We start from the raw sequence: 25,967 nt of genomic DNA on the forward strand, positions 1-25,967 counted from the left end.
CCCGCACGCCTATAGTTTTTGGTGCTATGTCTCTGCCGGAGACCCGCAAGGACAAAAGACTGGTACTTGCTTTTCTGAACCAGTGATTTCATTGGATACAATCATTTCATTCGATAAACGATAAGAGCCCAATTTCACAACAATTTTGCATTAGCATGAAATATCTTCCTTGAGAAAAACGGAATACCAACCAAATTTCCATGTGATTCTATACAGGATAAGCAAACAACACCTGAATACCAGTATCGTAGGAGGTCCTGTTTTCGAGGTGTCCCTAAAATCGTGGCAAATTTTTTACCTCTCTGTGCGCGATGTAAACAGTCCCTAGATGAAAATTGTGTGGTTTTATTTGCCAAGCAAAGAGTCTCCTCTCCCCCTTGACCAAAACTTAGAAACACGTAGTCGTAAGGCTCCACTGGTCATTTGCACTTGCAAATGCAAAAAGTTTGGTACTTTAGGCATTTCTACAAGGTACAAAAATATGTCATAATGTTGAGGCCATATAAAAATATTTGCCCACCGAAAAAGTTTCATCAAACGCTATTTCAATTCACAATTCATGATGATCAAAATCATGTGACTGAATGTTTTGCTGAGCATTCTTGAAAAAAAATACCGAGGCTTAAAGAAGCCATGTGCCTTATATCATTTTCTAATATTTTTGGAGATTTTTATTTTGTAACCCTCGTATCAATACTATTATTAATATTAAAATTTAAACATCAGCTTGTTGATTCAATTATCACTGTTTATTTATACGCTTTATTATAAATATGAGAAGAAAAACAAGAAAAAAAAAAATCAGATTTGGAAGCCAGTAATTATTCACACTTTATATATATATATTTTTGTGTGTGCAAGTTTCCATGGTAATTTTAAAAATTAATTATAAAAAAAATATTTTGAATAAAATGAAGGCAACTGCTGGCTATACAGTCATACACAGAGTCTCAAAGAACACTTGAAGTCACTGCAGATGTTTCTTCCATGCATGGCTTCACCGGGAAACCATACTTTCTCGTTTGCCGTGAAAACAGGAAAAACTCAAAACAAATGGGGCCAGTTGAAGTTTTCGAAGATCGGTGTGTGGTGTGAACATTTCAATGTCCATCAAGTTTTAATACATGTTTGCATACTTAATATTAACAAATGAAGATAATTAGGGCATCGGTTGATATATGGCATCATTATTTTTTTTCCAATTCAAAGAAAAAGGCATAATAGCGTGAAAACTGGTAAGCAGAGGATATAACAAGCAATATGAAACAAATGGAAATCTGGTTGGTGAACCTGTTTTTACCATGGAAGAAATCTCATGCTAAGCCCACTCCACCCCCTTCACCAACGGCATTAACGAATACATGAAAACAGATAAGTCTGCCCTTTGGGTTGTTCCGTGCGTTGGGATCAAAATAATGACGCCCAGCAACCACGTGACCGAAGAAAACTGGTCGTCCCTGGTGGCGCAATCTCTCTCAAAACACAACTTTGATGTTGGGAGAGCTCTGATCGAGAGAGTTGCGAAATAGTGACCAGTTTTATTTGGCCACGTGGTTGCTGACTGCCATTTGTTTCCAAATGCAATACAACCCGATGGGCAGCTGAGACACAAAATGGCTTCTAGTTGCAAATTGTCACAACTCTCCTCCCAATGGCTCTGATGTAGGGATACCAAGTCACACTCCTTTTTCGTTTGACCCTGATCGGGTGGGGTAATTCTTTCAAGACTATCTGGTGGGAATAACAAGACAATACAAACGGTTCTGGAACGGATTTGGGAGCCTGACCCCGAGAAGCGTGACCAGGAGTAAATACTAAATCTCATTTGCTTTCTTCTTTCATAATTTATTCTAAGTAAGTTTGACCCTAGACTTGACTCAAGTCCCGATCCCGTGCTCAGGAAACTACTGTTTTTTTTATTGATGCTCTGCTTTCCCCAACCTGTTCCGCATGCTCGGGACCACATTTGGACGGCGACGAGCGCGCACTGTACTGTGTATGCTACGTGTTGCTTTATAGTAATTAGTTGGGGGTGATGCATAGGGACCTCTCACACGAGAATGGGACTTGAATCAAGTCTAGTTTGACCCCTGCTTACCTGGGTTATTGTGACTCAGAATATGGGTCATACAGAGATGAAAAAAGTGGTCAAGCAAAAAATTAATATAATTTTAGGGAAACATGAGTCGTTTTGTTTCAAAGTTGTACGATGATATACACTTTTATTTTCCGGCTTATTTGGGCCTGTCACATTTCCAGGTACACTATGATCTGGAATCCGTGTTAAAATCCCACGTTAACCCTTTCCGGGTTAGCATGATTGGTGAGATAAGTGTCGAGATCCCTACAATAAATTCACGATTAATAATTACTCTTTTTCTCTTACAGCTAGTTTATGGTAAAATCGGCCAAACAATTTTATCCAGCTTATTTCACACTTTTGCACACAGACATGAAAAAAATCGTCACAAATATTTACCAGTTCGTTATGACAACAATAAACCAATCGAGGCGCGCAAGTGCTGGGCGCCGCCATGCAGTCTTTGACCCCTAACTCGCCTAAGACGCAAGCACCCTTTTCAAGAGTATTCGGTTTCTATTTTGTTTCTACATTGGTATATCATGATGTCCTGCTAAGAAAATTGTGTAAGTCGTTGAGGAAAACATCTTATTTCCATAAAGCGTGAAAGGGAACATGATTTCCTCATGAAATTGACCTTAAAGATTGCTAATTACCACCGAATTTAAATATGCAAATAATTATTGCAAAACTTTTGCAATTTGTGTGACGATCGACATGAAACAAAAATTTTGTCTAAATCTGGTACTCTAAATGTCTTTGTGCACAAAACTAGGCACATGTACACGCAGCAGTGGCGCGTGGTACTCAACACTGTCTTGTGCGCCCGGTGCGCGTCGGATTGGTCTATACAAGAAACTGATTTTCAAATATCACTACCCTACAATCTCTTTCCAATAATTATTTAAAAAGGTTATTCAGATCGGCTGAATACTGAATATTTTTTAGCAAAACTGTCTAGCCACGGCCCATCATATACAGCAAGCAGCCTGGCTCATCAATGGCTTCCAAGTCTCCAGCCTTTACATCGTAGAGTCTGCACTGACCCGAAGTCGTGACGTAGTCGAAATACAAACACTCGTTATTCTTCTTGCAACTCAGGAAACATTGCATTGGTGACCTCGAGGTAACTTCATCTAACAGAGGGCCTGGGTCGTTTACACATTTCCCGTTGTAGAGCAAGGTGGACATGCACGACTTGGTGAATGAAGGCTCCGTAACTGACTTAACTTGGGTTTTAAATAAAGGAACAAAAGTGGGTCTACCGTTAGTAAACGTCAAAACAGTGGTTTCATGTGGACACAAACACACATAACTTGCACAAAAAACTTCGAACAGGTATAATACGCAAACCATAGCCTTCGTCCCGTTTACACGGACGGAAAGTTAGTCGTACATTGGACGCGTACTGAGTGAGTGACTGCCTTTATTTTCAGGGCGGCCACACAGTCGACTGCTGTGCCCCTGGCACAGATTTTAGATTATGACCCGGGCACAATTAGTTATGACGTCATCTTGATAGAAAAGGGCCAAGCTATTTCAATGAACCTGATTAGAGTGATCTATGAACTGATGGGAAGTCTCACAAATTCGGAAAAATCTATACTCCGCCCGCGGCAATAAAATACAAAGCAAGAACAGTTCTCGAAAACACATAAACTATGCAAGTTGATACACACATAATGTTATTGCAGACCATGTATTCAAAGTTTTTCTTACTTGTTGTTTTAGGGCATTCCTCTTCCGGGCGGACCTCTTCAACCATTACTTCACACAGACTTATTTTGACACCATCTAATGCTGTCGCATTAGCCTTGTTGTCCACACTGACGTACCGGGTAATTACAGGCGGGTCGCAAACAACCTGTATGTGTACCCCAGGGATCGATGCTTGGTCCCATGTCACTGCTGACCCACACACGGCATTGTTGAAAATGTCGCTGTCTATGCCTACCCTCACAAGAGCACCAGTCAAACGACCCTCTGTAAGTAAATTAATAATTATCTATCGGCAGACTAGACCCACATCCCACAGGTAACCATTTATTTCCTTCTTCCTTGCTTTATTTTTTAATTATCTCTTGTTGTGATCAACTGAAACATTCAACTTCAAGGCAGCCACCATCGATTGTAATATAAGTCTGTCAAACATTGTCACTTAAAAACGCCGATGCTATACTGTTAAGCGAGGCAGGTGTTAGAACAGGTTCAACACTCAAACGAGCGCTGGATGGTGCGAGTAAATGATTTTTGTATTACAGTTATTTTGTTAGCCTTCGAGAAAATCTTTGCTAGGGTCGAAACGTCAGGCCATTAACTATTTTTGACATGAATCCCATAATACCGTACAGGTCATTTTGGTTGCAGCAGCTAATTCTTTTTTCCCCCAGGAAGTTAGTTGTTTTACGTTTTTTTGTTCCATTCTTACGCAAGAATGTACTTGCTTTTGCTTGGGTGATTTAAAGGCAGTGGACACTATTGGTAATTACTCAAAAACTTAGTACGAGTAATGGGGAGAGGTTGATAATATAAAACATTGTATGAAACGGCTCCCTCTGAAGTAACATAGTTTTTTAGAAAGAAGTAATTTTCCACGAATTTGATTTCGAGACCTCAGATTTAGAATTTGAGGTCTCGAAATCAACCATCTGATAGCACACAACTTCGTGTGACAAGTGTGTTTTTCTTTCATTACTATCTCGCAACTTCGACGACCATTTGAGCTCAAATTTTCACAGGTTTGTTATTATTTTTATGTGTATGTTGAGATACATTAAGTGAGAAGACTAGTCTTTGACAATTACCAATAGTGTCCAGTGTCTTTAAAACAAACGGTGTAGTAAAACTTACTAATGCCGTCACCTCTCTTGACGATGGTGATGCGACCGAGAAGATGGTCGGCTCCCAAGTCCACCTTCCACCAGGCATGAGGACTGAACTCTAAAATAAATTTTATATTGATTATTTTTACTGGATCAATAGGAAACTTTTGAACACTAGGTGGCAGCAGACTTACCAGGTAAAATGTTCATAGTAATTAAATGTTCATAATAAAGAACTAAACGATGTAAAATACTTTGACATTTTGACCGACGACTAATCAATTATTCATCCATGCTCTCACTGAAACGATAATTATTTTCGTGACTCTTTTACTCTTTCTCAAAAACTAAAAAAAACTCTCAGCAAGTAATATTTTAAGGGAAACTTTCCATCATTATCTCCAAACCGTGTTATGTAAATCTTTGGATATTGTGTTTTGTGTTAGTTACAACAAATACCCAGACCCTTGAGGAACACGTTGCCGTGGATCAGGCGAGTTGGTATTTGAAAAGCGTTTGAAACCATTGTTATGAAATGCATAATTTATGGTTAGATAGATAATTTAAAAGTAGAATAATAATCCACTCAAAAATGCCTCGAAACTGCACGGTTTTTGTTGGACGTCGCGAACTAACACGGTCGGCCATTTTATAGTCGAAATGTTGACTCCACAGAATGGCCGACCGTGTTTGTTCGCGACTTTTAAGGAAAACCGTGCAATTTCGAAGCAAGTTTATGTGGATCAATATATATTCTACTTTCAAATCATCTATCTAACCGTACGCATTTTATAACAAACGGTTTCATAAACGCTTTGATAAGACCAACTCAACCGATCCAAGGCAACGGGTTCTTTAAAGCATAGTTCCGCAACTTACTGGTAAGAGAGCAGGTGAAGTCATTTACGAGTGTTCTTGAGTCGCCATCTATGGCTAGATCCGCTGTAAGAAAAGCTGTAACGTGATAGTAATTTGATTCCTGGCTGGCAGTTTTCCCAAGAAGATCCACGGCTGTGGAAGAAAAACACATTAATTAAAGAGACGTGTTTGTTCTTTGTTTTTACGGTGGGGGCGTTTTCAACTCTCGGTGATAATTTTTACAACAAACAGGGCGATTCAAGACTTACCCCCTAAACACTATCCGGGACGATATTTTTTTCTCTAAACCAGAAATTGCATCTAACCCCCAAAAAGTTAACTTGTCATGTAGCTGAAAGGCACTGAACACCATTATGATTGGTAGTAACTCTAAATAATTATTAGCACACAAAACTTAACTGGTAACGAGCAATGGAGAGCTGTTGATAATATTAAACTTTGTGGGAAGTGTTCCTCTGAAATATTGTAGTTTTTGACAAATAATTAATTTTCTTGTAAGCAAATTAATACGGATCGAGAGCAGGTGGAATATTAGCTAACCAGAGACTCCACAAACATTTTTCAACCATCGATGTCAAAGCGTTTGACTTGTGTCCTTGAGCAAGATACTTTACTATTGCTTCTCTTCACCCAGGGGGTATAAATGGGTACCTGCGAGGGTAGAGGTTGATAATTTATGTAAATGAAGGATACTTTGGAGCGAGGTTAACTGTTGACCAGGTTGTATACTCCCAAGGGAGCTGAGAAACATTAAAGGAACACGTTGCCTTGGATCGGTCGAGTTGGTCTTTGAAAAGCGTTTGTAACCGTTTTTTATAAAATGCATATGGGTAGAAAGATGTTGTAAAAGTAGAATACAATGATCCACACAAACATGCCTCGAAATTGCGTGGTTTTCCTTTTACCTCGTCGACTAACACGTCGGCCATTTATGGGGGTCAAAATTTTGACTCCCATAAATGGCCGACCATGTTAGTTCGCACAGTAGAAGGAAAACCACGCAATTTCGAGGCAAACTTGTGTGGATCATTGTATTCTACTTTTATAACATCTTTCCAACCATATGCATTTTATAAAAAACGGTTACAAACGCTTTTGTTTTGACCAACTCGTCCGATCCAAGGCAACGTGTTCCTTTAAGAGTGATGTTATTGGCCCTATGACCAGGGCACTAATGTAAAGAATTGGTTATCATTATTATTATTAATTGAACGGTAATCATTTTAATCAAACAAGTGTACGCTCTGGCACAGAAATGACAAACGAGTGTTTAAATAACTTTGGCACGTGGGGAATCTTACATGACAAATCGAAGGCACGTGGTGGATTTCACACAGAGTTAAGACTAGTCTTATCTCGAGTTTTGACGAGTTACTCGATCAAACTTGAGACTATTCATGCGGTTTTACTTTACATCTCATACGACTAGTCATAGCTTAGAACTAGACCTAATAATGTTTAACTCTTTGTGAAATCGACCCAGGTTTTTCGATAGAATTTCAGTATTAACTTAATTCAATTCAATTCAATTCAATTCAATTCAATATACATTTATTTCCACAAAACATTTCCACAATATTATAGTAATACATACAGGTATATATAAATGATAGAATTAAAAAGAAGAATAAACTGGCGGAAAACGCGTGGAGGCAAGGCCCAAAATAAGCCAGGTAGCTTGTAGCGGCTTGCCTTCACATAACAAAATAGATAAACTAAAGGTAAATGCTTAGGACAAAACATAGCCGAAACAGACAGACAGACAGACCGTCAAACAGACAGACAGACAGACGGACATACATACATACGAACTACTGGAGAAAATGACAATGACAAAGTAAGCGAAAACTACAATGAGAATATAGGTATATAAACTATGTCACATACTGGGAAATAAGGAACTTTTTATAAGATATTTTGAACCTAGCCACAGAGGATGAGGTTTGGATAGTCTGGTCAACCGAATTCCAAAGACGAGGACCATAGTGACGGAGAGTGTTTGATGTGTATGATGTGCGTGTGAAAGAGACATGCATGTTGTTACTAGATCTAGTGTTGTGGTTATGGACGTCTTTATTAAAGGTGAAGTAAGACGTGAAAAGGCGAGGAAGGAGGTTATGAGTGTATTCGTACATGAAGGTGCCTGTTTGAGATTTATTAATGTCGGAAAGTGTAAGGGTGTGCAATTTGATAAAAAGAGGTAATGTGTGATCACGTGGTTTGGAGAGTGTTGCCAGCCGGATGGCTCTTTTTTGAATGATCATAAGAGAGTGGAGTTTACTGGTGTTAGTGCGTGCCCAAACTTATAATCTGTTTAGTTTTTAATAATTAAATAACATATTGTACCTAATGTTCTCAAACTGTCCTGCAGAGGTGAAGTGTTGGAATTATTGAGAAAGACACTTATTTCGCATAAAAAAAGCTAACAAGATTACGATTTTACGATTCCCTCGTGTACAAAACATTGCGCTGCCGCGAGCCAGCAATGACGGCGCGGCAACAGGCAGCGTGCAGCACTTGAGTGTATGGTACGTACGGTCTATAAGGTTTCGCATTGCTCGTCGTTCTATCAATTCAAGTTTGAATAGAGTGCTGTTTATATTTAAACGTGTGTCGTGTGGCAAATTATAGCCGAACGATTTCCACTTCAAATAGTTAATTAACACATTTTTTTTTATACAAGGCAAATAAAGCAAACTTCAACTGTGGGCAGGGCGAAACAGTGTGTGAAACGACTCTAAGTTGTCCTAGATAACACTTGGAAAAACAAAATAACAAAGCCGGTTCTTGAAGGCAGTGTACACTATTGGTAATTACTCAAAATAATTATTATCATATAAACCTTACTTGATTACGAGTAATGGGGAGAGGTTGATAATATAAAACATTGTGAGAAATGGCTCCCTCTGATGGTATGTAGTTTTTGAGAAAGAATTATAAGTTCCACGAATTTGATTTCGAGACCTCAGATTTAGAATTTGAGGTCTCGAAATCAAGCATCTGAAAGCAAACAACTTCGTGCTGTGATGTTTGTTAGCAGGGGAACATGGGTGGGATGGGGGGCTTGTCAATTAGTTGTTTTACCATGGTTTGTTACAATTATATGTCAATTGTTTGGTTTACATACGATGAATATACAATCAAAGCTTAAAGGAACACGTTGCCTTGGATCGGACGAGTTGGTCTATAAAAAGCGTTTGTAACCGTTTTTTATAAAATGCATATGGTTGGAAAGATGTTTTAAAAGTAGAATACAATGATCCACACAAGTTTGCCTCGAAATTGCGTGGTTTTCCTATTACTTTGCGAACTAACACGGTCGGCCATTTATGGGAGTCAAAAATTTGACTCCCATAAATGGCCGACCGTGTTAGTCGACGAGGTAAAAGGAAAACCGTGCAATTTCGAGGCATGTTTGTGTGGATCATTGTATTCTACTTTAACAACATCTTTCTACCTATATGCATTTTATAAAAAACGATTACAAACGCTTTTCACAGACCAACTCGACCGATCCAAGGCAACGTGTTCCTTTAACAACGGTTTAAACCAGGTTAGGCACCTTCAAAGCAAGGTTTATAGACAATGAAAGCACGACTTTAAAAAACAGGTCTATAAACCATAACACTCCCGTCTTCAAAACATGGTTTATAAGCAATATAATTGAACTCGGAATGAACCATGTTTTGAAAATGGTGGACACTATTGGTAATTTATTACTCAAAATAATTATTGCCATAAAACCTTACTTGGTAACGAGTAATGGGGAGAGGTTGATAGAATAAAACCAGGAACATTAAAGACACTGGACACTATTAGTAATTTTCAAAGACAAGTCTTCTCACTTGGTGTATCTCAACGTCATAATGCATAAACTAACAAACCTGTAAATTTTTGAGCTCAATCGGTCGTCGAAGTTGCGAGATAGTAATGAAAAAAAAAAAACTTCCATGGATCCCCGACGGACATGAGAATGTTTAAGTTGCTAAGCAGTATATCTACTTACGCCCGCCGACGACAATTTAAAATGATTGACGATGCACCAAGTGCATAGTCTAGACTACATGCAGTTAAAGGTATTTACTTTATTTTATGAAATACCTTGGTGAATTAGATTTTGACTGGAATAATATTAAAGTAACAAACCTGTGAAAAATTGAGCTCAATTGGTCGTCGAAGTTGCGAGATAACTATGAAAGAAATAACACCCTTGTCACATGAAGTTTTGTGCTTTCAGATGCTTGAATTCGAGACCTCAAAATCTAATTCTGAGTTCTTGAAATCAAAATAATTGGAGGAAAATTACTTCTTTCTCGAAAACTACGCTACTTCAGAGGGAGCCGTTTCTCACAATGTTTCATACTATCAACCTCTCCCCATTACTCGTCACCAAGGAAGGTTTTATGCTAATAATTATTTTGAGTAAGTACCAATAGTGTCCACTGCCTTTAACAGAGCAATAATTTGATAATATTTCTGTAATAAACCAGTACAGCGTGGGGGAATAAAGCACGATTAAATTAGTTCCGTCGGTATTTGATTATGCCTGGGGGACACATTCTCCTTTCGAGGGCATAATATCCGTTGAGCACGGCGGACAGAATATCATAGCGAAAGGAATCACTCTCTCGGGGGACTTTGGCATAGGTATAGCCAGGTATATTCAGGGGGACACACACATATTCATCGGGGGACAGAATCTTTGTCCACAGCGGTACAAAGAATGGACAGGAGACTTGTTAAAGCCATTATACACTTTCGGTACAGGAAAAAAAAAAGGTCACAGATTTACAATTAATTTACAGGGTTTACAGAAGGTAATGGTGAAAGACTTCTATTGAAACACTGTTCCATGAAATGCTTTACTTTTTGAGAAAAACATAAAAACAATATAAATTCTCGATAGCGAGAATTACGGATTTATTATAAACACATGTCATGACACAGCGAAACGCGCGAAAACAGGAGTGGGTTTTCCCGTTATTTTCTCCCGACTCCGATGACCGATTGAGCCTAAATTTTCACAGGTTTGTTATTTTATATACAAGTTGTGATTTACGAAGTGTGGGAGTTGGACAACACTGTTTACCGAAAGTGTATAATGGCTTTAATTACCACGCATTAACAGAGCTATCTTACGCCCACCGACAACAATTACACACAATTTTTTTTATTTTTTTATTTATTTTTAGAGTCAAGTGTTTTTTGTTGTTGAAAAAAAATAAATCATAATACAACATTTTTATTAGCCGCTCCGTACTTTTGCTTCTTAGCGCACACTTAGTATTTCCCTGCAAGGTATACGGGACTGTAGACGTTTTAAAACAAAATATGAAATCTACCCCCTTAACCTGGCACATGTAATGGTTTACAATGTGCTGTGGCGCAGTACGCTGCCAATCAAATCAGGATCATTTTCTTCGATAAGTGCACTGGCTTCTTTAACGTGCGTTACACAACACACAAAACATAAGGGTATCTTAAATACAAACTTGTATAGGAGAACATGGTAAAAGAAAAATGATAATTTCGGAAAAAAAGAAAAGAAACAAAAAATACATATCATTTTTGTTTTTACCCACACACCGATGTTTGCACAGTTTACTCATGTGATTACTCGAGTGAGATTCGAACCCACAACCCTGCCTTTAAAAATACACCTGTTAATTGCACATAACATAACCTTGACAACAGTATAAGTGAGTTTCTCCAATTTCTCCCATTGCTTTGGCCAGGGTCAAATATCTCTTACGATGAATCTTCTTAGTGTTTGGTGAAATATAGCCTTGGTCTGTAAGGAGACTTCCCTTTTGTAAGGCACTGTACATGTTTGGTAATTGTCAAAGACCAGTCTTCTCACTTGGTGTATCCCAACATAAGCATAAAATAACAAGCATGTGAAGTGTCTTTAACTGGTAAGACACGCTCACAATATGACTTACCTTTGTAACAAACTCCCCAGCACCCAAGCGGGCAAAAGCACACGAGGATTCCAAAGAGATATATCAACAGGTTTTTCTCCAGCAATATTCCTTTCAAGCGAGCCATTTTTGCACTATCCACCAGATCGTCTGCTGATAGCACAATAGCTTACTAATGAGAAAAATACGTGCAAGCTCTCAGATAGTCTGACTGCTCGTTTGATATTCGGGCCAGTTTTAATAAAGGGAATCAATGTGTGGTGAAGAGGTTTTCAACTAGTGGTTTAAACCCAACGAGGCCTGGTTCTTGATAATTTTAGCGAGACGAAGTCGAGGTAAATTATAAAGAACCAGACCTCGGCGGGTTTAAACCACTAGTTGAAAACCGATTCAACACACTTTGATTCCCATTCATAAATACATTTTCGGTCAAAAACATCATCACTTTTTGGTCAAAAGTAAAATAAATGCAAACATTATAATTGTTAAATGATTCCTTTCAACACAACACCCCTCCAGCTATGAAATGGTAAAGCCCTTCGCCGCCCTCGGGTAAACAACTCCTTGTAAGGGAATGCTGTGCGCGTCGCGAAAATCGCGTGATGTGGCACAACTGTTTCAGCCGTTGCTCTCGACCAATAGGAATGAAGAAACTGTCTTAAAAAGAACAGGTGCAAGGTCGCGTGTCGCATGAATTAACACTTTTTACCGGTGATAAACAAAGGTTTATACACCCCCCCCCCCCCAGACGCGCTCTCCACCAATAGGAATAGCGAAACTGTAGGTATTTATGAATAAGTGTTTAAAGGCACTGGACAATATTGGTAATATCTCAACATAATTGTTAACATAAAAACATACTTTATAACGAGCATTATTGGAGTGCTGTTAAAAGTATGAAACATTGTGAGAAATGGCTCCCTCTGAAGTAACATAGTTTTTGAGAAAGAGGTAATTTCTCACTCAAATAATAAAAGACTTAGACTGAAGCCTTTTATTGTGCATCTGAAAGCACAACAAGTAATGCAGTAAGGCTGTATTTTTCTTTCATTATCCTCTTGAAAATTTGATGACCAATTGAGCCAAAATTCTCACAGTTGTTTTTTTATGCATAAGTTGGGACACACCAAGTGAGAACATTGGTCTTTGACAATTACCAAAGGTATCCGGTGCCTTTAAGTGGCTTGTCGCCCGTTTAACGGAGACGCTCTTTAAATGCACTGGACACCTTTGGTAGTTGTCAAAGACCAGTATTCCCACTTGGTGTTTTATGAATAAAATAACATCTTTTAAAATTTTGACTCAATTGAGCATTGAGTCTTTTATTATTCGAGTGAGAAATTACCTCTTTCCCAGAAACTACATTTATTCAGAGGGAGCCGTTTCTCACAATATTCTATGCTATCAACAGCTCACCTTTGCTCGTTACCAATCAAGTTGTTATGCTAGTAATGATAATTGAATGAGTAATTACCATTAGTGTTCAGTGCCTTTAATGTGTAATACACAAAACAAATAATTTAACCACGTATTGTTTGAGTGGGTGGAAATTAAGTATATAGATTGATTTTTTTTTTTTTTTTTTTTTTTAATACATCCACAAACAGATGAGGATAGATGCCCTCTAGAACACATGAAAAATGTGATTGTTTCTCTCAATAACATTGTAAAGGCACTGTGGTAATTACTCAAAATAATTGTTAGCATACAAATTTACATGGCAACGAGCAACGGAGAGCTATGGAGAGTAAAGTATTGTGAGACACGGATCCCCTTCTGAAGTAACGTACTTTTTGAGAAAGAGGCCTCACTAAAAATGTTAAAGGCAGTGGACACTATTGGTAATTGTCAAAGACTAGCCTTCACAGTTGGTGTATCTCAACATAAGCATAAAATAACAAACCTGTGAAAATTTTAGCTCAATCGGTCATTCAATTGTTGCGAGATAATAATGAAAGAAGAAAACACCCTTGTCACACGAAGTTGTGTGCGTGTAGATGGTTGATTTCGAGACCTCAAGTTCTAAACTTGAGGTCTCGAAATCAAATTCGTGGAAAATTACTTCTTTCTCCAAACTATGGCACTTCAGATGGAGCTGTTTCTCACAATGTTTTATACCACCAACCTCTCCCCATTACTTGTCACCAAGAAAGGTTTTATGCTAATAATTATTTTTAGTAATTACCAATAGTGTCCACTGCCTTTAAAAGCCTTCATAGATAGTTTTCGTAGACTTCTGAAAGCACACGAATTTGTGCACCAAGGGTATTTTTTCTTTTATTAATCTCTTGCAACTTCGATGACCAATTCAGTCAGAATTTTTCACATTTAATGCAAAATGTTGGGAACCACCACAGCCCAAATTCCCTGAGCAGCACAACAACGGCTAACCACAACCAAAGTATGCTGACCAAACTAAGGTCACCAGCCAAAATACCATTTATCACGTGTACAATTTGTGACTGGTATCCTGCTCAATACTGTTTAGCAGAAGATGACTAAGCAACATTTACTGCTTAAGCATGCAGCTCAACGAGATTGGGCACAAGTTAAGATACCGGTCTTTGAACAACTACCAAAATGTGTCCAGTGCCTTTATTTATATTGAAAATTCAGAGAAGTGATAGATGTGATCCATGCAGCTGGGTTGATGATGAATTGATTGCCTAAACACGGATCTATAAAGTTAACAAAACGTTGTGTGGGTTTCACAAAACAGGTCAATGGTCAACCCCACCAGACCTGGGTTTAATTGTGGGACTTAGTCTTATAGGGAACTTATGGATTTTTATTTCAAAATTGAAGAAAAACGTGGCAGGGTAAACAACTTTTGTTCAAAATGGACTTCATTATTACACCGCAGGGTACAATTGGACTTGTGCACAAGTCCTTAATGCTGTGACAGCGTAGTGCACCCAGGAGCTATAGCTTCCCGTTCATTCTTCTCGCAAAACATACTGACCTCGCGAGAAGCTGCTGGCTCTGCTGAGTCTCACTGGGGTCAGGTAGTCTTGCGAGAACATCGCAAGTGTCGCGAGAATCGAGAGAGTCGGGATCTTATCACCGCGACAAACATTGAATCAATTGTCTATCAAGTCTACTTAAAACAATGTGTGGTTAGTATTTTCTTAGTTGGTCCTTTGAACTTACATTAAAAGCAACGGATTAGGATTGCCCAGGTCGATCTGGAATGATGGGGGTAAATTTAAAATTATTGATAACAGTGCAAAGAAGGGGTTCGCCGGACGGATATGCGCTCTTTATAAAATCCACTATTACTATTAGCATTATTATTAACTAAATTGACATTGTTTTGCTCCTACAGACATCTATGTGTTTTCCCCGTTTTTTCAGAAGTAGACTTTGAAACGCTAGGTGGCAGCAGACTTACCAGGTAATGTTCATTGTTAACGTGGTTCCGAACACGCGCACATTACCGAGAACAATAGATTTTACCTGGTAAGTCTGCTGCCACCAAGCGTCCCGTAAGTCCCCTATTCAATGTAACATTTGTTTCCGTAGCAACAACTAGAAAATACAGCATCACTAAGATAACGTTATAGTAATTCAATGCAAGCAACGAGTAAACATGCCAAATTACAATGAAGCTGAAAATACGTATCAATATAACAAGTTAGTAGGAGGCTGTTCAAATAAGCCGAGGCTTGTGGGGGAACAGCCCTAGACACAAAACAGGTGTTCAATTCGTGCTGTACTTGTGGGGTTCGTCAATGTTGTTCTTCTTTTTAATTAACGTTTTTTCCATCTTCACATTATCTCTTGCAAAAAGCTTTGAGGAATTGCAATTTTTTTTTAATTAAGTTGGGGAAACTATTATAAGACTCACTTTTGAAATGTAACTATGACGTGGTTCTTGAACATCAAATTACACCCTGCTCACGAGAGTTGCAAACGTCGTATAATATGCTTGTGATGTGTTTTCACAGGACTCTTTTTTTTACATAACAACATCACTTTGAAGCGAAATACTTCTCACAGCGCTGTTTTGGTATTGAAAGCTGTTGGAAATTATGGTGAGCTCGAAAAAAAAACCATCGATTCTACAAACAATAGATTTTCCGTTTTCTGTTTGTCAATTTGTGAAAATGTAGGTCATCCATGCACGCTACAGACAAGGTGGGTGTGACTTTGTGGAAACGTTATTTTTTTCATATGTTTTGAGGTTGGTGCTCGCCGTTTGTTGCGAAGGTAAATTAAACCTTGGTGTTAGTTTGTGGCCAGGAAAATGTGGTCAGTTTCGGTGCAAAATGGCTAAGCCTATATAATCATCGTTATTAAAGGAACATTACAGAATTGGTAAGAAAAAAACTCGTCTAAGATCACAGACTTACATAAAACTTACACGGTCTTTTGATAGTAGAAAACATCCTTTGAAATATTTCTGTCTAAAAAAATGTCAAATTTAAATTGATGAGAAAAAATGAAACTAATTTCCCGTTAAAGGAGTTTAAAAGGCTCAGTTTGCGTTTTTGTCATGTTGTTCGGTTTTTCACTATTTTCTCGTGACCCAGATGGCCGATCAATTTAAAACTTTCACAGTTGTTTATGTACATGGTGGGTTACCTACAGTGCCAGCAACTAGTTTGTTGCAAAAATCAATTATGTAATGCTACTCTATAAAAAAGCTGAAATAATATGGTATGGTTTGGTACACTTTGTATAGTTCGGAGCGCCAATGATGAGTAGTCTACTTTTACAATATCCAAATTTTCCCTTTTTCCCCTAACCCCCCTTTTTATTTTATAAAGGGAGCATTTGTGATGTGCAGTAAGTTTTGAATCTGTCATTTTTTATGCTACATATTTATTTGATTGTAAATTTCGTAAATGCTATAATTTAATGAACCTAACTTGCATTTTTTTTCTCGGTATTATGATGTCCATGTAACGTTTTTGTCTTCTAGTCTTTCATTCAAATTTTGCTTATTTCTACTGGTGTACTTTTTCCCTATAAATTTCTTTTGGTTTGTTTTTTTCGCCCACGAACAGGCTGGTCGGAGAACGCGCAATATAAATTTAATAAATTAATAGATAAAATTATTTAAACAAATAATGGGTGAAATTAATAAATAAACATCAATTTTCATCAAAAGCAACTGTAGTTGCTATTCGAGGTGCCCGGATGTCAAGATTTGCGCGAAACCTCGTACACGCTCTCGCGGTCAGCTTAAACACAATTGATGATAATTTTTGCTCCAATTAGCAAATTTTCCCAGAAATTAACCGGCCGGCTTGCCTCCCAAGGGTATCCATGACAACGATTATTAACACATCGTTGATTTGGTGTTCATATGGCCCTTCGTGAACACGTTTACTTTACCATATCTGAACTAGCGGCTAGAGCTTCGGCTATCGACTTTTGGTAAAGGTGTTGCTAGGGACGTCCAATATACTTCAACGCATGATGATCAGGAAATCCAGCCGTAGCCATAGCCTTAATCGTTTTGTGTAGACCAGCTATGGCAGCCGTCGATTTCACCAAACTCTGCATAGCTTAAGATTAATCCTGTATAGGATTTGAGTTGCACCGATTTTTTTAATACATAACGACAGATATGCTCTTTGTTTCAATTTACTGGTACATTATTTTGGTTGAGACTTTTCAGAAAAGGCCGAAAAAGACTGAATTTCAGAAGCCCTTTTGACTAATTAGTATTAAAACCGAGGTCACGCATGAAAAATCACGCCTACTCGCGCAGATAAATCACAAAAGGAGACTTATTAAATCGAGTGTACTGCGGGTAGACTGACTCATTAGTCTTTTTTCCAGTCTAGACAAGAGTAATGAACGGCGAGTCGAAGAGGCAGAGACAGGATCACAGACCCCCCATCAAGGCGTTGGTCAAGTTTTGTAATAGTGAAAGACTAGAGTTCTCACAGCATATGCAAACAAATCTGTGAACATTTTGGGCTCATTTGGTAATTATTTTTGCAAGAGAACCAGGACAGAAAAAACACCTTTGTTGCATTACTTTGTGTACTTTCAGATGTATAGTAAAAGGTTTCAGTCCCGAAGTCTTTGATTATTTGAGTGAGAAACTACCTCTTTCTCGAAAACTTCGTTACCTCAGAGGGATCCGTTTCTCTCAAATGTTTTATAATATCAACGGCTCTTTTTTACGTAAGTTTTATTGCTAGCAATTAGTTTATATAATTAACAACTGTGGCCCGTGCCTTTAACTGGGCCTGCATGCTTATCGAGGTTGTTTGTCGTGACCTTGTCTCATTGACAACCGGATGCAAATTCAGCATCACAAACAGTGCATTAACGATCGTTGATGCACTAGTGTTTACAAGGCCCTTCGAGATGGTGTCTTATGCATTGAAACGTCTAATGGCATGGCCCAATATCATAAAACATGTAAACAGCCGTTTTGTGCTTACGGAGCGTCCCTTATAGCAGAATTTCTATTTCATAAAGCTGTTTACCGTATAAGCAAAGAGTACAAACAAGCCAACCCGCAGTAAGTACACGAGTGACGACCAATGCAATGGTGAACACGCATGTACACCCAGAAATGTTCTGGGCCCAATTTCATAGAGCTGCTAAGCACTTAAATTTGCTTAGTATGACAATTTTGCCTAAATAAAAACAGGATTAACAACAAAATATCCAGGTGATTTTCAGGATAAGCAAACAGCATCTAAATACAAATGAAAATTTGGTTGGTAATGCTGTTTTTATCAAGGAAGAAATTTCATGCTAAGCAATTTTGTGTGCTAAGCAGCTATATGAAATTGGGCCCAGCTTTCTGGAGAGATCATGGTGAAATACGTTAACAAATAAGCCTGTTTGTCTGCTACAGTAAGCAGCAAAATTTGCTAACGGGTAAACAGCTCTATGAAATTTGGCCCAGGTCAGTAGTTTTGTTGGGCTCAGTCTTGAGTTAATCCTCAAACGAAAAAGAAAGAATTTTCATTGGATAAACGTGCAGTGACGGAAGCTTTCACATCTGTGTTTTGATTGGTCCGATGTGATGCGGGTACAGCTGACAAACATCACCTCAGACTAATCAAAACACAGATGTGGAACTCTAAGTTTGGGTCGTATGCATGAAATAGGCACTGTGTATGTCAGTAAATGTTTTATATGTATACGAATGACATTTGACTGCATTGTTATTGGCTATCGAATGTAGGTAAAAGCTGATCATGCATGGGGATTGACGTAGGCTTTATAACGGATCTCTGGTGTAATGCCACAAGCCTCGAAGTCTGCTAAACGATGTCCCACTTCATGCTACAGAGGTGGGTTCACGAGATGGCGCTAAACAACTTTTATATAGTTTTCTTTGTGCATGTACTGTATGTTGGTCGTTGCCAGTGATACAGTTCAATAAGAACATTATTTCTATGGCACTTTCCCCGGGTAGTAGAAGTTGAAGGAAATAATTGACACAATTATATTCAATTTATGTTGTCATAACTTTATTTATCAAACTATTAACTGTAGTGTAAACGAAGATATTATATATAGATAGGGTTATGGCCGGTGATTAAAAATCATAAAAGCATGTTGTTTGGAATTCTTAGTAATGGTTAAAATATGATGACATCCTAAAAACATACCTAATATTGGCAGGACACTGCTCTAGAATTGCATAGGTCGTGGGTTCGAATCCCATCCCGGACCTCGTTTTAGCTATTCCATGATGACGGAATCAATCAAAAAGATGCGAAAATTATGCCAACAAAATATAGAAAATAAAAGTAGCCAGGGTTGACGACATCCTGCAAAATGATGACTTTCTCGTATCTTAGGATGACGACATTCTATTGTGGGATGTCGGGCACCAAACAAGTAACCTGTTTCGGGTGTCATCACCATAAGAACAATCTTAGGATGTCGACATGTTACTTTAAAAATTTCGACAAAATGTTTTTTTCCCAAAAAATTTCGGTGTTACTTTTGAGATAATATGATCATCTTTTTGGGGTTTCCAAATCTGTGATATGTTTTGCCTACCCGATAGCTCATACAGAAATCGAGTAGAACTTTTTAGAGGCGGTTCATCCTAAAATAAATTAGAGATGACGAAAAATTGATGGAACTTGCTCCGTGGTTTCTATGTTAAGTGTTTTACAGTTTAACAAACTAATAAGACTTAATAAAGAAATGAACAAAATGAGTTTGCAATACATCGAGTGCGGAGTCAGTTAATATTGCAATACTGGTCTAGCCACGGACTACTGCATACACCAAGCAGCCTGGCTGATCATCTGCCTTCACGTCTCCAGCCTTTACATCGTAGAGCCTGCACTGACCAGAAGTCATGACGTAGTCGAAAGACCAACACCCGCCATTAATCTTGCAACGCATGAAACATTGCATGGGTGACTTCATGTGAACGACCAGCAGAGGGCGTTCGTTGGTTATTTCTTTGTCCACAAACATCAATGTGGACAAGCAGGTGATGGAGACCGACGGGTTTACGATCATTGCAGCTGTAGACATATCGGGAGCTGTTGAATACAAAAAGAAAATCAGTAGTCGAATGCGAGAAAACGGTTATTTTATTTTATTTATTTTATTTTAAATCTTCGGACATAATTCTTTGTTGGCAGGGGCCGTCAAGGGTTAGGCAAAAGTTTTAAAAACTGTCGTCGAAGCGATGTGCCCTCCCAGACCTCTCCAACAAAAACATACATGTTTATAAAAATACAGAAAATAAAAAAATGAATTTTAAAAATGTAGATAATAACATATAAAAGTACAAAACGTTGAAGTTGTTTGCTAAAACAAACGCACTTTACGAGATCTCTACATCACTTTTGTCGACAAGATTACGTCATAAGTAAACGGCGGTAGGTCGGTTGAAAATAAGAACACCGGAATACGAACACAAATAGTACCTGAATTTTTGCCAATCAAATGGACAGCGATAAAACAACCGAACGGATTTGAATACCCCTAGATTGATAATGACGCAATGATTTTAACATTCCGAGGGGTGGATTTCACAAAGAGTTAGGACTAGTCTTATCTTGAGTTAGGACCAGTTACTCGTCCTAGGACTATCCATGCAATGTGTATATTATCTCCTAGGACTAGTCATTACTCTTTGTGAAATCGACCCCAGGACTATTTATGGCAAGTACAATGATATAGTAAGTTGACCGTTCAAAATGATGTGTACTGATTTAAAATACTTCGTTGTTCCTTGTTTTCCCCCATTCAACAACAGCAGTTCACGAAAAGAAATAAACCAAACAATTCTTGTTTTTATTCCTTCTTCTTACTTGCTATTAGAGCGCAGTCTTCCATGGGGTACTCTTCGACTATCACTTCGCACAGTGTTAGTGCATTGGAGTCTGCAGTTGGAACATCGTCGTCCACACTGACGTACCGGGCAATCACGGGCGGGTCGCACACAATCGGTATGTGTGCCCCAGGGATCGATGCTTGGTCCGATGTCACTGGTAGCCCGCACGCGGCATTGTTGAAAATGTCGCTCTCTATGCCCGCTCTCACGATTGTGCCATTCATTCTTTCGGCTGTCAATAAAAATAAAACTCGTTCTGCTCACTTGAACTAAAGGCAGTGGACACTTAGGTAATTACTCAAAATAATTATTAGCGTAAAACCTTTCTTGGTGACGAGTAATTGGGAGAGATTGATGGTAGAAAACATTGTGAGAAATGGCTCCCTCTGAAGTGCCATAGTTTTCGAGAAAGAAGTAATTTTCCACGAATTTGATTTCGAGACCTCAAGTTTAAAACTTGAGGTCTCGAAATCATCTAAACGCACACAACTTCGCCGTGACAAGGGTATTTTTTCTTTCATTATTATCTCACAAGTTCGATGACCGATTGAGCTCAACTTTTCACAGGTTTGTTATTTTATGCATATGTTGAGATACACCAACTGTGAAGACTTGTCTTTGACAATTACCATTAGTGTCCACTGCCTTTAAGAGTGTATAGGCTTACGTAACTGTTGAGTTCAAACCATTTTCTCGAAATAAATCTTATGACTGGTGTTTTGTCAGTTTTATCCTGATGAAAAGGACAACAAATTTTATGGGTTTGGTATCTCCTATCACATTAACGAAGTTGTTTCACTTACTCGCCAATTTGATATCATAGCGCCCTCGTTGGTCAATTATAAACAAGTGTCGAAGTTCAAATAAATGTTAAAAGACACAATTATCAACCAAACAAACTCTATGGTTACGGATACCAAATGTATCTTGCTATAAACCTACAGATCAGGTCAGTCATAATAAGCATCCACTATGTCTTTTAAAGGACATTTTAAATTATAATGTATCAACGTTTTGAACTTACGACAGCAATCCCCTCTGTTGACAAGGGTGATACGACCAAGGCAGTGGTTTGCGCCCAGGTCCACCTTCCACCAGGGATGAGCATCAAAATCATCTACAACAAGGAATTAAAAGAGATGTCTTGATGTCGAATTGTGGAGAAAAAATCACGGTGAAACCAAGAAATATAGGTGCAGAATCATTGGTTAAAAGGCAATACAAATAAAATAAATAAAATAGTAATGTTGGTTAAAGGGAAGGTACACGTTTGGTAATTACTCAAAACAAATATTAACTTAAAAACTGACTTGGTAACAAGCATTGGAGAGCTGTTTATAGTATAACACATTGTGAGAAACGGCTCCCTCTAAAGTAGCATATATTTTGAGAAAGAGGTAATTTCTCACTATAATAATAAAAGACTTCTAGCCAAAAGTCTTTTATCTGAAAGCACACAAATTCGTCAAACAAGGGTGTTTGTTCTCTCATCATTTTCTCGCAACTTCGATGACCAATTTAGCTCAAATTTTCACAGGCTTGTTGTTTGATGCTTATGTTGGGATACAATAAGTGAGAAGACTGGTCTTTGACAATCAAATGTGTACCTTCCCTTTAAGGGTTGGGTTGTATGGTTGCTTACATAAAATAAAAAAGCGTATAAGATTCCAACATCAAACAAAGTAAACATGCCAGGATAATATGCTCTAGACCTACACCTTCTTTATTAACCTATTATTTAAAGTTCACACTTACTGGTGTGGGAACAATGACTATTATAGATATTTGTGTCTGAGTTGCCGTCAATCGCTAGATCTGCTGAAAAGTCCCCGTTGTCCGAGACCTGGCTGGCATGCATCTCATCAAGATCCAACACTGTAAGAAATATAACCCAATTTCTTTAACGCATCCGTTAAAACGGAAGCAAAATAAAAGTTAGCAAAGCACTGAAATTTTATTGTTTTTCGTACTTGTGTTTTTGGTTATTAGGAAGCGTATTGTAACTCTAAAATCCGTGTCAATGAAAACACTATGGAGAAATAACACACACTCAACAAATCAAATCAGGAATCTTGGATCTACCCCCTCTGTAAAGTGATTAGAAAACAAAAAGTGTGTGCCTTAAAGGAACACGGTGCCTTGGATCGGACGATTTGATCTTTGAAAAGCGTTTGTAACCGTTTGTTATAAAATTTCTATGGGTAGAAAGATGTTGTAAAAGTAGAATACAACGATCCACACAATCATTGCACGGTTTTCCTTTTACCTCGTCGACTAACATGGTCGGCCATTTATGGGAGTCAAGTTTTTGAATCCCATAAATGGCCGACCGTGTTAGTTCGCACAGTAAATGGAAAACCACGCAATTTCGAGGCAAATGTGTGTGGATCATTGTATTCTACTTTTAAAACATCTTTCCAGCCATATGCATTAAAAAAAAAAAAAAAACGGTTACAAACGCTTTTTAAAGACCAACTCGTCCGATCCATAAACTTTACAGTTAAAGACGCTGGACACTATTGGTAATTGTCAAAGACCAGTCTTTTCACTTGCTGTATCTCAACATTATGCATACAATAACAAACCTGTGACAATTTTAGCTCCCTCGGTCATCAAAGTTGCGAGATAATAATGAAAGAAAAAATACCCTTGTCACACAAAGGTTTGTGCTTTCAGATGCTTGATTTCGAGACATCAATTTTAAAGCTGAGGTCTCGAAATCAAATTCCTGGAAAATTACTTCTTTCTCGACAACTATGTTACTTCAGAGGGAGCCGTTTCTCACAATGTTTTACACTATCAACAGCTCCCCATTAATCGTAACCAAGTTAGTGGTTATCCTAATAATTGTTTTGAGTAATTACCAATAGTGTAAAAAACAACAGTACCTCAGCAACTATACATATTCTAAGGGAAGCTTTCTAATATCATTACCTTCAAATCACATTAATTTGACACCTTTGTTCATTTTCTTTGTTCGTGGTTTAGCCTACTGTTGAAGATTAGGCAAATTGAAATATCATTTAAAACATTAATTTGATGTAAAATTGTTTGTATAGTTATTTAAAGTGAACTGAAATTAGACAGCAATTGTAGACTGTAAACGCTTTTACTTTATTTGGCATGTGGATTTGGTTGGTTGAGAGATTGACTTAATAATATGTATACAGGTCTAGAATAGGAATAATTCAAATTTCGAGTTAATTCATTTTTTTTTCTCGAAAGCATCTAAAAGACTCACCTGTAAGATCGAGGCACCAGCAGGATAGCGGGCAAAACCACACGAGGATTCCAAAGAGAAATATCAACAGGTTTTTCTCCTGCAACATTCCTTCGCAGTGAGCCATAGTGGCAACCCACCACTCGTTCGCCGGTATCACAAATACTTACAGAATAAAGAAGCCAAGTGTTGTACGCAAACTGAGTGGTGCAGACTAATCACCAGATAACTGGGCTAGCTAATGGGCTGTTTTTCGTCAGTCAACCAATAAACTCCCTTGCATGTGACGTCAGAAGCTCCAAACAGCGCCCTCACAGAGGTCAATGAACACCTGTCATTGGCTGAGGGTACCGTGTGCAAGTTTACATTGCCTTGACTCACCGATGGCGGTCAAAAGTAGGATTCTGAACGTGCTTAAGTGGCTATTATACAATGAGGGAAACCAGTTCAATGATATTGCCCTCTGGAGAGTCACACACACCTCCGGTAAAATTTGGCAATTAGACACGAAATAAATACAGGTAATCAAGTTGGAAAATATTTACATCCAGCACGTGTTTAATTTGACACTTAGACCAATCTTTCGGTCAAGACCAGAATTTGACCTGAAAGTTATTGTAGTCCGATATTTATATAGCAAACCAGTATTTTAATAAGTGAGCTAATTCTACACGTAGAGTCTTTACTGGTTGACCTCTTCACCCTTGACCTATTCAAATTTCGATTCGTAACTCCTGACAAGATATCTTTGAAATCCGATATTCCTATGTTGAAAAGTGAATTTTTGCTGCCATTATCAATGTTAAAAATTTGTTTTGCAATTATAACGTGTGCCCTACGTAAGAAGGCACACGTTTTTTTTCCCGTTTTTGTTCGGGGAGGGGGGGGGGGGGGTCATTGGCTTTTTATATGCCATATCGCTTTAAATTATTTACCTTGGGGTCCGAAGACAACTGAGACCTGACTCTTGTTTCGGGTTGCTCTGTAGTTTTAATATTTTTCGCTCCAAATGAAGCTGAACAGGTCCTGGCCACGTTTGATAGTGTAATCAAGTGGCAAGGAACACAATAATAAAGAACAGGTTTTGGAAAACTCCAGATGTTATTGAAACAGTGGTTTATTTTAGATGAAACAATGCAAAACTATAATACAACAAATAAGTAAGGCTTTATAGATCGTAAGGCTATTGGGAATAAGAGCCGACAAAAATAAAGTCTATAAGCCATAAAAAGGCTACCGCAAAATAAATGGGGAATGATGTTGTTCCATTCGCACTGAAGGGAGTGGAAAAACGAATACAGAAAATTATTACAATATACTATACAAATTCTCTTAGTTCTTCAATCAAAAGAATGCATTTCTATTAAATGAAATTGTCACTTCAAGAACCGTCACAGTTAGAGACGAACACCGTTCGTCGATTACACAAAAATTCAACATATCTGTTATGGCGCAAAACTGTATGGAGGCATTTTTATATTAAAACAATTTAAAGGATTTAGGTACCTTTTCAAAATGTCCTTAGATTTACATTAAACTTACAGGGTTTGAAGATAATGATAGTGGAAAGCTTCCCTTCAAATGTTACTTACTGAGGTGCTGCAGTTTTTGAGAAATGAGTAAAACAATGTCATGAAAATACGTTTGTAAATGATTAAAATAATTTTATGCTCATGAGAAAATTATTTTCGTGACATTGTTTTAGTCATTTCCCCAAAACTACAGCACCTCAGCACGTAATATTTCCAGGGAAGCTTTATAC

General features: G+C 38.0%; 2 protein-coding genes across 3 annotated transcripts; both read right to left on the bottom strand.

Annotated features, from left to right (window-relative positions):
- Positions 1-879: 879 nt before the first annotated feature.
- On the bottom strand, positions 880-11,942 carry LOC139947170 (fucolectin-3-like). Of its 2 annotated transcripts, XM_071945031.1 has the most exons (5): positions 11,724-11,942; positions 5,782-5,913; positions 4,931-5,020; positions 3,800-4,063; positions 883-3,309 (listed from the first exon to the last, which is right to left on the bottom strand). In XM_071945031.1, exons 1-5 carry the CDS (start codon positions 11,827-11,829, stop codon positions 3,038-3,040), a joined length of 864 nt encoding a protein of 287 aa, XP_071801132.1. In that variant the 5' UTR covers positions 11,830-11,942; the 3' UTR covers positions 883-3,037. The 2 variants fall into 2 exon arrangements, with proteins under 2 accessions (XP_071801134.1, XP_071801132.1); XM_071945033.1 differs by lacking the exon at positions 4,931-5,020 and having other exon boundaries at positions 880-3,309.
- Positions 11,943-19,269: 7,327 nt separating this feature from the next.
- LOC139947479 (uncharacterized) lies at positions 19,270-24,332 on the bottom strand. Its single transcript, XM_071945402.1, has 5 exons — positions 24,227-24,332; positions 22,741-22,860; positions 22,010-22,102; positions 20,963-21,217; positions 19,270-20,167 (listed from the first exon to the last, which is right to left on the bottom strand). Exons 1-5 carry the CDS (start codon positions 24,330-24,332, stop codon positions 19,899-19,901), a joined length of 843 nt encoding a protein of 280 aa, XP_071801503.1. The 3' UTR covers positions 19,270-19,898.
- Between the last annotated feature and the right edge of the window lie 1,635 nt (positions 24,333-25,967).

The sequence above is a fragment of the Asterias amurensis genome, chromosome 14 (assembly GCF_032118995.1).
Source record: "Asterias amurensis chromosome 14, ASM3211899v1".
Lineage (NCBI taxonomy): Eukaryota > Metazoa > Echinodermata > Asteroidea > Forcipulatida > Asteriidae > Asterias > Asterias amurensis.